This window comes from Alternaria atra (assembly GCF_907166805.1).
Source record: "Alternaria atra isolate CS162 genome assembly, contig: 19, whole genome shotgun sequence".
Lineage (NCBI taxonomy): Eukaryota > Fungi > Ascomycota > Dothideomycetes > Pleosporales > Pleosporaceae > Alternaria > Alternaria atra.
This window is the reverse complement of record NW_025091316.1, coordinates 40,526-53,949: the sequence shown is the minus strand read 5'-3', so window position 1 is coordinate 53,949 and position 13,424 is coordinate 40,526. Positions and strand designations below refer to the sequence as shown.

The following is a 13,424-nucleotide window of genomic DNA, read 5'->3' as shown; positions in this document are numbered from 1 at the left end:
AGAGAGTAGTACGAGCTAGATGGGCTACTGCAGGCATCTGTCCATTGAACATTGAGCGGGTAGTTAACTCCTCACAGGTAGCTCAAAGGCCTGTTACGCCACCACATCAGAATCAAGCTCAACCTGCTGAGAGCTATCTATCTACCCCCCGTAGACCTCGTGATCTTTTTATAGCTCAGCGAGAGCTGCACAGGAACAGGCGTTAGCCGCAAGACTCACCAGCTTATTCAAAAAGCAGGCAAAGCTATTGCAGTAGCAAATACTCGCGCAGCACAGCTAGAAGCAGAGAACAAAAGACTATATAGTCAACTTGAGGCTCTTAAGCCTTAGCAGCCACGAAAGAAAGTTCATGTAAATTCAAATCAACGCTTTGCAGATATAGAAACAATTATGGTAGTAGTGCAGGCGTCTGCTCTTTTAGAGTTACAAAACAATAGTAACGCTGCAGAAAAAGCAGCAGAGAGAGCAGCAGCTGAATCAGCAACTCAAACTCTTCAGTCTATGTGTACAGAGTGGCAATTGTAACTAGGTTGAATTAATTACGTTGATTTTTGATGGGTGGCCGAGTTCTAGGCGGGTGGCCAGCTTCAGTGGGTGGCCAGCTTCGGTGACCGCTAGCTTAGTCATTACCTGTTCAGGTCAACCCAACCCATTTACCACCCTAGCTTTGTGATATTGGCGAACGTGATCTAAGCGCTTCTACCGAGCTCAACCGGCGGCTCACGACCTCAGAACTTGTCAGTCAAGGACACCGATTTTGAAAAGGTAATGTTTGTTCACCTTTCTTGCTCGATGTGGTAGCACCACGAAGGGTTGGTGATGGTGGCCAGGGCGTTACATAAGCGGGCACGAGCCACTTCAGCCGCCCGATGACGTAGAAACTTCGAGAAACATCGCGAATCCTCAGGCGCGTTCCTGACAAACCTCGAAGCATCACCAATCGTCGCGCATCGTCTACACAATTCCAGCATCATCTTGTTCTTACGAGATCAGCATTTCTCATCCACGCGCACGCAAGCGACTGCTGCCTTGAACGCCTCCACAATGTCTATAAAGACATGTCCTGTGGCTCTCCATGGGCCCATCATCAAATCCAAAGAACATCACATTTACAGATCTACGATCTACAACTACAACTACTCTTGAGCCTCATCAGCCTACACTATTCTCCAAACCAATCAAAAAGCCTCTTTTCTCAAACCAATCACCCCAGCAATGGCGTTCGTCCTTACTCCACGCTTCGCACCCGCCTACCAGGCACCACAGTGCAACCCCTTCGGCTACTGTGCCCCAGTATCACGACCATCGCACGGCTACCGCGTCTCTCGCCCTCAACCTCGCCGCCCACAGTACTCGCCGTACAACAACTTCTTCAGTCAGGTCGATGAGCTCCTGAGCGAGATCGACCGTGAATCACAGCGCCAGGCACAGATTGAGGCGCATCGCGAGGCACTGCGCGAAGCCTACCGCCAGCGACAGCTTCAACGAAAGCGCGCACTTCGTGCCGAGTTCCAGGTCAACCAGGTTGAGCAGGGGTGGCAGGTAGATGGCGACTTTCAGGGTTTCAACCAAGACAACATCAACATCGAGGTCATCGATGAACAGACGCTGAAGATTGCTGGCAACACTCACTGGCAGTCGGAGAAGTCGCAGCTTCAGTCACAACAGCCTCAGATCGAAGCTGAGCCTACACCCACCCCCAACGATGAGCAGTCTACTGCCACGCCCTCGGAGCCAGAAGTCGAGTCTACCACTGAGGCTGACACTACCACAACCGGCGCCGCTACACCAGACAACGACAGCGACACCTCGTCGCACAAGTCATACCAACCTACTGTTGAGGACGACTTCGAAGACCTTGCCGCTGACTTCCCATCGTCTCGGCCATCATCTCCTACTGAGCCTCGCGAGCCCAAGGGCAAGGAGAAGGCAGTTGAAGAGCCAGCCTCCACTGAGACCGCTGTAGTAACCCAGCCACAGCCTGAGGTACCAGTCCAGCAGCCACAAGAGCAGCCTCAGCAACAAGAACGTGTTCACGGATCATTCGAGCGCACCTTCAAGTTCCCTGAACGCATCGACGCTTCCAATGTAAGCGCCAGCTTCAAGGACGGTGTCCTCAAGGTTACTGTTCCCAGGGCACAAGCTCCACAAGTCAGGAGGATCGCTATCCTATAGATGGATGACATGGTATAGAGGAATCAATGGTTGACAAGGGCATGAATTGCATGGAAGGGAGTAATAGGTAGCATATGCATGGAATGGGAACGGTTCTGTAAGATATTTGCATACGATGCTTAGCCATCGGTAATGAATCAACGATGATTTAATTCAAACGTCCTTCTCATTTTCTCGTCTTATCGCTGTTGTACATTCGTCCTGCTCTCTTCTCGTACACTATTCTCACTTCCAACTTTCTTTCTCTTGAAACCATTGATGATGCAGTCGGACTGAATTACAATATCCAAGCAATAGCTCCCAGTGCGGCCACTACGACACCACCGGTCTCACCGGCCTTGATAGTAACAGCCGCGCCCGTTGATGCAGTGGAGCTTGAATGAGTTTCCTTGGAAGTGGTAGTAGCGGCTAGTGTGGTTGTCGACGTGCTCTCCTCGGTCTTGGATGGAATAGAGGCCGAGATAGAAGATATAACCGATTCTGCAGCGGATGTTGTGGAGGTAGCAGGGTTGCTGGAGGGTCTGTGTTAGTAATGATTCAATTTACAGTCTATGAAAGGGAGCCTTACGTTGATAAGTCCACGGCAAATGTAAAGCCGGCAAGGGCTGGGAGGATGATGGATGAGAAACGCATATTGTCAATGAAGTCTGTGGATTGCTTGTTCGATCTTTTTCGAGTGCAATTGAACGAAAAAGAACGAGGTGTGTTCACTGCTTAGTGCTTGCTTTATGTATCTATTACCTTTGATCACCATAGTACAACCCCCTGAGCTTGCGTGATACAACTCATTTCAAACATCGAATAGAGCTACCGTATGTGTACACAATTACTAATGTTCGGTGTGTTTACCCATTGGTGTATGACATCTTTATGGGCCATAGGTACATGTGGAGGTACTGGGCCCCATAATCGTCTTGACTGGATCTACTTGGGTCTACAAGAAGCATCTTGGTGGTGATACATGTATATAAAGCTTTGTGACGGGTAGTCCCGTGGAAGCGGAGTGAAGTAGATTTGTCATACAGCGTGCGGATAGCATACGCGCTTTGGATGTAGGTGTAAGGCTGTGGTTGTTAAGTTGGTTGGGGTATATTTTCCGGGATATAGATTTATGCATTCGAACGCTTCTCGACCCGTGCCCACGTTTGGTGATTATTGTACAGCTGTTTTTGACCAGTTGATTAGACGACCGGGCGGGAGACTGGGAGACATGGCCTAAGACTTACGTACTCGAGTTGGGCGCAAGAGCGAATAGAGGTTAGCGCCAGTAACGCCGGTACTTGACCAGGTGCTCAAAGGCCCGCCCGTCTTGCTGCCCCACCTCCTCTTCTAGGGCAGCGAATGCAGCTTCCCACTGCACATCTCAAAGTCGTATCGATGCGACACCAGGCGTGCGCCTGCAGCTCCAGCTGCGCTGTAAATCGCTAGTCGTTTCGTCTATTGAGCTGTTTTGTCGCATTAGGCACCAGGCAGAGCAGGGCTGAGCGAGGGTGGCGCAGATAGTCATGTCACCCAGTCTCGGCCCGTCAACATCTCATGCCTGTACCACTAACGACTGAAAATTGACCATTGCTGGGAAACCTACACCCACACTTAGCTATGGTCAATTCACCCATCTACTCCCATGAACTCACAGGACGCACTATCCGTTTGCTTACCGTCGAACCAGGCGATCCAGAAGCTCTACTACAATGCAAACTTTCGGAAACATGTTTGGATACGGCTCCTGTTACTTACCACGCTCTGTCGTACTGCTGGGGTGCGAATCACTCACCCGTTCAAATAACATGCAACTCGCATCCCCTCCTGGTCACACCTAACCTGCATTCCTTCTTGCTCGAATATCGCCGCAGAAATACCAGCATGCCTCTATGGGTCGACGCCATCTGTATCGACCAATCCAATATCTCAGAACGTACGTCTCAGGTCCGTATAATGGATGAAATCTACTCCAAGGCGGATTGTGTGGTCGTGTGGCTGGGCGAAGCAGAAGCAACCGATAAGCTGGCGCTGGAGTTGTTGAAAGAGGTTCATGGGCTTTTTGCTGGCTCTACAGCGATCCCAATATTGGAGACTGGTCAGGACGCTCAGGCATGGGATGCGTACCTGTCGCCGCGGGTGCCACAAGAGTACTTCACCGCGCTGGCTGCGTTTCTCTCACGACCCTGGTTCAGCCGTATTTGGATGTATGTTTCATACCCTCTAGTTGTAGCTTACATGTAGCTTGAAGTCTATACTAACATAGCGCAGTATTCAGGAGTTGTTGCTCGCACGTCGGGTGAAAATGTGGTCTGGGGCGAGCACGGTTGATGAAGAGTTTCCGGTCCTTGAAGCAACCGCACCACTTTCGCAAATGATAACCTGCGTCTGCAAAATCAGATATGGAGTGAGGGCGATGATATTGAACGATGAGGAAGCGCAGCGGGCAGCCGAGTTGAAACTGCAATGTGCGCATGTTTTATACGCGATCAAATACGCAAGAGAACAGGCAATGAGTGGCACCTTGTACCTCTTCATGATGACCCGATGGTTCGATGCAACAGATCGGCGAGATAGGATATTTGCGCTTGTGGGTCTGACAAGTGACATCGATAAGAGCTTCGTGGACTACTCTAAAAGCTACGAGGACGTGATTAAGGAACTTAGTCTTATGCTCCTAGATGGCAAGATCGAGCCTACAATGGGTTGTGTGTTGGATATCTGGTCGTTCATCACAAGGGGAGAGGAAGGCGACATTACAGAGCCGAGTTGGGTGGTGGATCTACTGAACATGCAGGACTCCGTGTACACGCCTATGATGACTGCATACCCGTCCTCAAAGCCGGTGATTGAACGTAGTCCAGAGATCCAATTTCTGGAAAGAGATGGGACGGTAGTAAGCTGTTCACAGTTCCTGATATCTTTTCCCAATTAACATGGCTACTAGTCTATTGACATCCGCGGCATTGTTTTCGACACGATAACGCATGGCATCCCCTACCCAGTCGCTATGGGCCCGGGCTATACCGCGCCACAATCCTACCTCGAACTTGAGAACCACTTGTCGAAGTATACCGATTGGCTTCAACGTGTGGAAGGTCTCATAGCGCCGTTAGGTGATCTTACAACACCACCTGTTGGCACGAAACCCTACTCGATCTACCAACCGACTGGCGAATTTGTATACGAAGCTTTCTGGCGCACTTTGTGTTGTAACCGCTTAGCCGCAGAAGCATACGAGCCTCCCGCCAACCACGACGGCTATTCCTCGTGGCTCGGCCTTCTTCGCTTTCATCGATATCGCCGTGTAACCCGCAATTTAAAACGGTGGCTTTTGGGCATTACTATTGTTCCCTTTTCAGCTCTGACGTATTATGTACGGAGGAATAAGCTTCTGCTATGCACCACGCTACTGAGCTTCCTCTTTTGGGTTCGCTCTTGCGACAAAATTAGCGGGGCGATTAGCAGCATTATCGAAAAGATTTGGGATGGTGCTCAGGCGCAGTTGGAAGTCCAGCAAAAGGACTTCCAATCCATGCATATCCAGTGGATGCAGGGGAGGCAGTTTGGACTTACAGGACTGGGTAGAATTGGTTTGCTGCCGGTTTCGGCGAAGGTTGGGGATAGCGTTGGTCTCTTTGCGGGGTGCAGAGTTCCGTTCGTGTTAAGGAAATCTGAAGGAAGCTACAGGATCGTAGGTGACGCATACTTGCATGGGGTCATGAATGGGGAAGGAGAGAAGAGCGAGGGAGAAATGCTGACGATAGTGTGAGGTAAACCTTGCTCCACAGGCGGAAGATGAAGAGTCACAGTAAGGAGAAAGACCAATGATAGACTGATGTCAATACATTACATTATATTACATTACTAGATTATTTATAAGAGACACTGCTTCAGTGAGTTGTAAGGTGAGACGAAGCTCGTTCGGGCTGTTGACAAATGAAATGAGCCAGTGCCATAGTCTAAACCTCAGAGCACACGTGCCACTCCCATGGAGTCTTCTTGCAGCAGTCGATGCGATCGAAGTCCTTGGACGACACGCTTCCGGCACCTGTAGTATCGAAAGTGATTGCCTGGCCCTCATATACATTGTTGGTGCCATACGAAGCGAAGGGGATGTTCTTGCCATTGCCGGTAACAGAGATGGTACGTCTAGGAGTGACTTGACCCCAAGTGTCGAAAATCTTGCTAACAAGAACACCAGGCTTGGCTTCGTCAAAGGTGGCTGTGATGTGGAAGCGCTCGTGTCCCCAGGAGTAGCTGCCTGTGAACCAAGAGAAGTGGATCTTGCGCGAGCCAATGGCGCCATCGACACGGTAGAACAGACCTTGGTTCCAACCGGGGCCATAGACGTAAAGTTGGTCGGCAAAGGCATTGAATGTGTAAGGTCCGACCGTGATCACTCCTCCGACACTGATGGAGATCTGTGTGGATGAGGTCTCAAAGATTTTGACCGGGAAAGGTAAGGCGAGACTGAATTTCTCGTTGTAATGCCTGCCGTCGGCGGGGCCAGGTACCATAGGCACGCCTTCCGATGGGTCGCCACCAACAATCTTGGTATATGAAGGAGCCGTAGGCCTGGGTGCGGGAGCTGTGCAAGTGCTTCCAACAACGACTACGGTCTGGAAGGCCGTTGCATAGGGGACACTGGCAGTTGCAGTTATCGTTGCGATCTTTGTGGTAGTTCCGGTGGCGACTTGAGAGCAAGCTGCGGAGATCTTGCTGGTAGGCCAAGCTGAGATAGAGGCTGGAGCCGCGAGGCCACGCTTTTCAACTGCCCTGTTGAGCTCCGCTGCCATAGTATCGTTGAGCTTTGGCATACTTGGGTCGTCCTCGGGAGTAATAGTCGTGACAGCCACGATGGAAATCTCGTAAGGGTCAACCACGACATCATTGGTTACTTCAGTACTGTTTTCCGCACGTCGAACGCGTCTTTCAACGAACTGGGCAGCAGTGACTGTAGGTGCAGCAGTGATGTAGCTCATGGATGTCTTCGTGACGGTAAGAGTTTGGGGAGCAGGTGTCGAGGTAGCGGTAGTTGTCTTGGTTTCAGTCGGCTGGACGTAACCAATGTAGCTGCTGCAGAATTCCTTGCCGCTTGACTGGAGGTAGGTTATGTCGTTGGGGCAGACAGGTACACCATCATCGCTCTCGTCAGTGAAACCAAAGCTGTACTGAATAGTGTAGTGGTCGTCGCCGCGGTATTGCCCATCATTCGTGGCGAAGGAAGCGTCCCACTCTTGGGTGTACATGGAGCAGTATTGACCCTGAGATACACCGTTCTTGAGCAGAATGTAGGTGTTGAAGTAGCGACAAAGCTGTGGCTTGCCAGTGGCAGGGGGATGTTCCAGTGCCCACTTGTTGGTTTCCTTGCAGGCAGTTGCACAGAGCTTGGCATCAAATGCGTTCTCAACGAACAGCTTGTAGCCCATGTAGGATCCTTGCTTGTTGCAGTCGAGAGGAGAGTTGATCGCACTGTTCTTGAGCTCAACCTGTTTGTAGCCGTCAGCAGCCTGTGTCTTGAGAGACGAGTAGCCATTGCTTCCAGCAATGGCGACCTCGAACTTCTCTCGCCACTGTCCAGTGTTGGTCGCCGTGTCGGTGTAGACGGGTCCGCCCCAGAATGAGCATTTGATGTTGGCAACAGCTTCGGGGTCCTGGCAATCTGGCCCCGGGTTTGCCGAAGGGTCTCGCTCTACGTAGATGTTGAAGCTAAGACATCCAGACTTCGAGTCACACTCCGACGCGCACAGGGAAGGATCATAGCTTTCCACCACCTTGTAGCCCATGTATCCATAAGCGCTGCTGGCGCCTTGCAAGTTTGTGAAGGTGTTGAAGTATCCGGACGGTGTGGAAGCACCCTTGGCTACAGAGGCAAGCTTGGTGTCGGCGCGGAACTTGCTAGCAGATGATAGATCGATGCCGTAAGTGTTAGGATTGCTAGGCTCGGGGTCACATGCTGCCCGTTTCAGATGTCGCTTGACATCCGGTACGGCTGAAGGCTCCGACAAAGGCTTAACATCAAGCGGATCGGCGATGACCTGAGAGACAACGTCTGCAATAGCCTCAGCCTTATTGAAAGGGACTTCCTGCTCTTTCAAACCAGGGATGATGTTGATAATTGGGTCTATCTTCTATTAGCATGATACTAGCCGTTGGTCAGGAAGACATCATACCAGGCGTGGCATCGACTCCAGCGAAGTCGATGTCTTGAGCTCCGACCACAGCGAAGGCCGCAGCGGCGGAAAGAACGAACGAAGACCTCATAGTTAAGGACAGTAGATGCTCGAGCTTAAAGAGTGACTGAGCAAATGAGTGAAGGAGTGAAGAGGCTGCTGTTGCTGCTGCTGGATATACTTTCTGAACCGCTGTACGTGTTTATATACTCATGATGAAGCCGTGTGAAAAGTTCATGCAGACTGCGATTCAAACAAATTCACGCCATGCGGTACGGAGTGACCGCAGCTGAAGCATGCAAAAATCATGGCTTTCTCGAGGCGTAGCTGAGTGAATGGAGCAGAATCGTGCCATAGATCAAAAATGGCTGCACGAGTACCATAATGGGATAGGTCTTCACGTATCACTTGACTCGTTCGGTCAGCATCTCGAGTAGTTTTGGTGGATACGCAAGCCACACGCCGAGAAACTTATCATCTTCGATGTTGAGCTCAAAGGGTCGTCCGTGAGTTCTCGATCTAGTCTTGCATCTCGCAGTCCAGAACATGCATGGGTCGTGCCACGTGCGTTGCTAGCCCGCGGGAGATGTGAGGTTGGGAGCTCGCGTGCAAGCAGGGTCCACGGTGCCCCTGGAGCGGGACGTCGCTAACGTTCACGATCAATAGCGTCGCCTCAGCACCTCGCATCTCAGCAGCCTCTTTAGAGCCGAACGCAGTATCTGTACTCGCCGAAACGTAGAACACCATTTTGACCGACGGCGGACAACGAATGACTCTTTGTTATGATTGATGCTTCTGCCCGAGCGAACAACATCGCTTGCACCCGGGGTCTTGGCATGACCTGCCTACGTACCTAGGTAGTATCAAGGGCGAGAGTGCAGCTACTTCAACGCTTAGTCATGAGTCAGGCCAAACTGATCGAAGCAGTAATCGTGGTAGTACAACATTAGTACAGACGTATCTGATAGCTTTAGTTCTTGGCGTTATCTCCACGCATTTGGTATGGTTTTCGGCGGTGGCTCGCTAGCGATTGTGGTAATTTGCCCCTGCCTAAGGTTCCGCAGGTTAAACAAGGATCGGGACTCACCTCCATCTCCTTACCCTTCCACGCGTGGACCGTCAACAAACTCTGCGCGTCATTGCACTGCCCCGTCTTATATTTCCCACATCGTTGCGATCCTTTGCCAGCTCATGCGAACCTGCAGAGGGTTGCGGCTGTTCTGTTGCGTTGAGGTCACATTAGTAACCGGCGGTGCTCTCCTACCTACCACCTGCTCACGCGCGATCAAGACAAGGCATCTCGAGATGAGTAGCTGTGTGGAAGCGACACCAAATTTTCGTACGCGGTCCACATATTTTCGAGGATGATGTCCGATTTTGAGTGTTGTTCACTCTTACACCGCGACACCCTCGAAGGCAAGCACGCTCCCAGTGTACTCGGCTACCGGCAGACATCAAACAAGGCATCCTCCATGAAGAAGCTTACGAAGCTCTCGCATCGGATTGCATCGCATATATACGGCCTTCTCGAAGGCGTCACTCGTGTCTCCTGTTTTGACGATCTTCGAGTGAAACGGCGCGCAAGATCTAAAACATCGGCCCGAGCCCGTCGTAAGCTGCTACAGAGACTCTGAAACTTCTCATCAAATGTAGGGCGATACTAAGAGAGCCGTCATGGTCTCGCTCACTCTACAATAGCGCATCGGATGGTCATTGTGGCGCGGAGAGAGTGTCTAGCTACAAGCTCACAATGTGCCTGATTCGTCACGGACAAGAGCACCCCTAGTAGCGAGGGTGTACCCGGTCACATGCTCCCAAGGTAGCTTGCAGCATTGCCATCCCCTTCGAACGAACTACCGGATACAAAGACAACACTTATATGAGATTACTTGTGGCGATAACTAGCTAACGTTGAAAGTGTAAACGTTCTGCACCCGTTCAAGAGATGATAGCGTAAGTGCAAAGGGGGTTATCTTTATCGAATTAAGATGTTTATCAAAATTACGTGGGAGTAAACGTCGGTAAAAAACCAGCTTCTTCGTACACTACTTGGTAGCGGCTGTCATGAAGGTACTATACTCCCAGTGATAATAATTTTACGTTTGGCTGTGGACGGGTGATCAACCCAAGCGCACAACGCAAGTCCCGTGCACCGGGACCAAACTTTCACACAACACCAAGGTTGGCCTGAGCATGTTGCACAATACCGAAACCAAATTACACATGTGGAAATGTGTTGGCAGTACAGAGTCTTACAAATCTAGCGACTGAGCGTACGCAAAGCGGTAGTAGCGTAGACGAGAGAACTTTACATCTCCTGAGAGAAGTCAGCTCTGATGGCGCAGTCGTTTCCAGGCTCTGGATGATCACTGCCACGCGTCGTGTCCATGGTGGGCTCATGGGAGCCACTCGTCCGCCATATTTGAATGCTGATGTTTAATCGCTCATTGCAGATCCTCCGTCACACCTACACTCTGCAGCACCCTACACGATGCTTGTGCACCCGACGTTGCCAGCTTGACAGGCATAATTCCGCAACCATCGCTTCAGTATTGATTGACATACCCTCCCGAAGCCGCCACTAAGGGGCGATGCACGCGTCTCTATAGTATCACGGAGCGACCAACGTTTCGAACGACCTGTCAAAACAATGGCCGTGCCTGGTTACTGGCTCCAAGCTTGGCAACACTCAAACTTCAATGCACACCCTCTTCGCAGGAATCGCAGTCATTCTTTCCAAACCAACAGTGAGGCTATTGACGCATGGTAAGATGGGTGGTCCTGTGCCATCGATCATCTGCAGTAAACGGAACATTATCGGCTGTTGCTACTGCACATCAAGTCCAACAGCGACCGAAAAGGTGTATACCATCGTAACGAAGTCGATAAATCTCATCACTTTTGAGTTGATCTGGCGCCTAGTCAGGCGACCCTATGGACGTTTCTCCGCTTTAACTCTATCGTAATTTGACTCCTCAATCTCGCCATAACGGCACACCAGTCGGGACATAGATTCCGCTAATGCATCAGCACTCCCTGGTCTGGCGCAATGCATGGATACTACCTCCAACAACAGGCTCGTGCGGGTTCAAGCAGACAACGTCCAGCCCAGCAGGACGGAACCATGATCTTCTCAAGCGTGCACGGCTGGTCGGGTCGCACAGGCGAATATGAGAATCGCCAGTGCCCACTCTACTCCTCCCATTTCAGCGATGAGATATAATGACTTTCGAAAAGCACATTTCTATCTACAAACACACATCCTCTCTTTCAATTGTGCTTTCACCTCCCATCACCTTGAGGCCATTCTCTTCAAGCACGCTTGGTAGCAACCCGTACTGGACCATGTTCAACGACAAAGAGACCGACTCCGGTCTCCCCTTTCATGAGCCATCAACTGCACCTCCCTCGGAAGATCGAAGAAAGCATCATGTCATACGCACAGAAATCACAGCTTTCTTGGGAGAGCTAATCGGAACCTTCATGTTTCTATCCTTGGCTTTCACTGGTACTCAGATCGCGCTCAATGCCGCCGGCACCAACGACTTGACGGCGAGCTCAAACCCCATTCCCGACGTTGGAAAGCTTCTCTACATTGCCTTCGCTTTTGGTGTCTCTCTGGCTATCAACGTCGCCATATTCGCCGACGTCAGTGGCGGTAAATTCGTAAGTCTTCAAACAATCTCCATGATTCCGAACCTGTACTGACATGCATAGAATCCAGCAGTGAGTTCAGCCGTGCAGCTTGTGTGCTTGTGTTCCCGGCACTTGGGTAACACCATTTGCAACATCGGAAAGACACATTGGTAGCATACATATGTAGTGTGACAAACACTAACCCAATTGCTCACAGGTTACTGCCGCCTTGTGGCTCACACGAAAGATTCATTGGCACCGTGCGCTCCAGACTATCATAGCGCAGATGATAGCTGCCATCGCTGCAGCAGGCTTCGTCTCCGGTCTTTTGCCCGGCGATCTTACCATCGACACAAAGCTCGACGCATCGATTTCCGTAACGCGAGGGTTATTCTTAGAAGCATTCGTCACAGCGCAGCTTATTTTAAGCATTCTCATGCTGGAGGCCGGATCATCGAAACCAATGTACATTGGCTTATCACTGTTCATTGCAGAAATGTGCAGTGTGTACTTTACCGGCGGCAGTTTAAACCCCGCACGAAGCTTTGGTCCGGCGGTTGTTGTAGGATTCACTAGTTACCATTGGATTTATTGGGTAGGTCCACTAGGAGGAGCAGCCGTGGCGAGCGGAGCCTATGCACTGATAAATTTTGTACGGCGAGACCAGTTATAACAGATCGAAGCGAGACGAAGTAATGAACGAAACAACAGTTTTCTACTTTTGGTGACACAGCAGCTTTGATGTCTTCGCAAGTGACTGGTTCACAATTTCCATGGGTGAGCGAACGGTGTAGGCACTACCTTCTTTCTCCGCAAGTGAACTTGGCTTCGCCAACTATCTTGTGGCCTACATGACAACTCTGATGTCACTTTACTAATAAATTACGAACTCGTGCTACCCCCCGAAACTCTTTCAGTGCAGCGAAGTGCTCTTGCATCGACGTGGCAAGTTTCTCTCGGCAGTCCTCCCATCTTGATCACGTAGACGAGCTATACGTATCAAAAAGCAGAACGGCCTTTATTATTAGCAACGCACGGATGAACAGCTACGCGAGCGTTCAAATTCGCATCTAGAACCGCATGCATATACAGGAAGTAGGAGTAAGCGATACATAGCGAAGTAAGCATACCTCGATAGTAGGTTGGCGTTATTTACACAAAAGGTGTAGTGGTGAGCCCGTGTTGGATATCAGCTAGTACTCAGTCAACCATGGGAAATAGAGGATCTTGGTTCTGGGATGTTTCGGTGTCGTAGGAGAAAGGTCTGGTAGCTAGTCCCCAATCTTCACGGGATTTTGTGGAAGCGAATCGTCACAAGATATCACTTGAAGCAACTGAACTAGCTTTAGAGCCACGTACCCTCACCCAACCCAACAGAAGTGAGCATCAAATCATGAAGACCACAACAAGTAGCGACATGCACAGCCTGTAAGAAAGCAATAGCTCAGGATGCTATTT

At 50.6% G+C, this 13,424-nt stretch overlaps 4 protein-coding genes across 4 annotated transcripts; 3 read left to right on the top strand and 1 right to left on the bottom strand.

The window, feature by feature from the left end:
* Window positions 1-1,215: 1,215 nt before the first annotated feature.
* Window positions 1,216-2,175, top strand: ALTATR162_LOCUS175 (uncharacterized protein; the record flags this gene model as incomplete). Its single annotated transcript, XM_043307768.1, has 1 exon — window positions 1,216-2,175. The coding sequence occupies one exon, from the start codon at window positions 1,216-1,218 to the stop codon at window positions 2,173-2,175; it is 960 nt and encodes a 319-aa protein (XP_043163703.1).
* A 1,863-nt stretch (window positions 2,176-4,038) lies between these two features.
* Window positions 4,039-5,465, top strand: ALTATR162_LOCUS174 (uncharacterized protein; the record flags this gene model as incomplete). Its single annotated transcript, XM_043307767.1, has 4 exons — window positions 4,039-4,361; window positions 4,426-5,050; window positions 5,102-5,335; window positions 5,379-5,465. The coding sequence occupies 4 exons, from the start codon at window positions 4,039-4,041 to the stop codon at window positions 5,463-5,465; spliced, it is 1,269 nt and encodes a 422-aa protein (XP_043163702.1).
* A 651-nt stretch (window positions 5,466-6,116) lies between these two features.
* On the bottom strand, window positions 6,117-8,421 carry ALTATR162_LOCUS173 (uncharacterized protein; the record flags this gene model as incomplete). Its single annotated transcript, XM_043307766.1, has 2 exons — window positions 6,117-8,281; window positions 8,331-8,421. 2 exons carry the CDS (start codon window positions 8,419-8,421, stop codon window positions 6,117-6,119), a joined length of 2,256 nt encoding a protein of 751 aa, XP_043163701.1.
* A 3,254-nt stretch (window positions 8,422-11,675) lies between these two features.
* ALTATR162_LOCUS172 (uncharacterized protein) lies at window positions 11,676-12,639 on the top strand (the record flags this gene model as incomplete). Its single annotated transcript, XM_043307765.1, has 3 exons — window positions 11,676-11,996; window positions 12,048-12,056; window positions 12,184-12,639. 3 exons carry the CDS (start codon window positions 11,676-11,678, stop codon window positions 12,637-12,639), a joined length of 786 nt encoding a protein of 261 aa, XP_043163700.1.
* Between the last annotated feature and the right edge of the window lie 785 nt (window positions 12,640-13,424).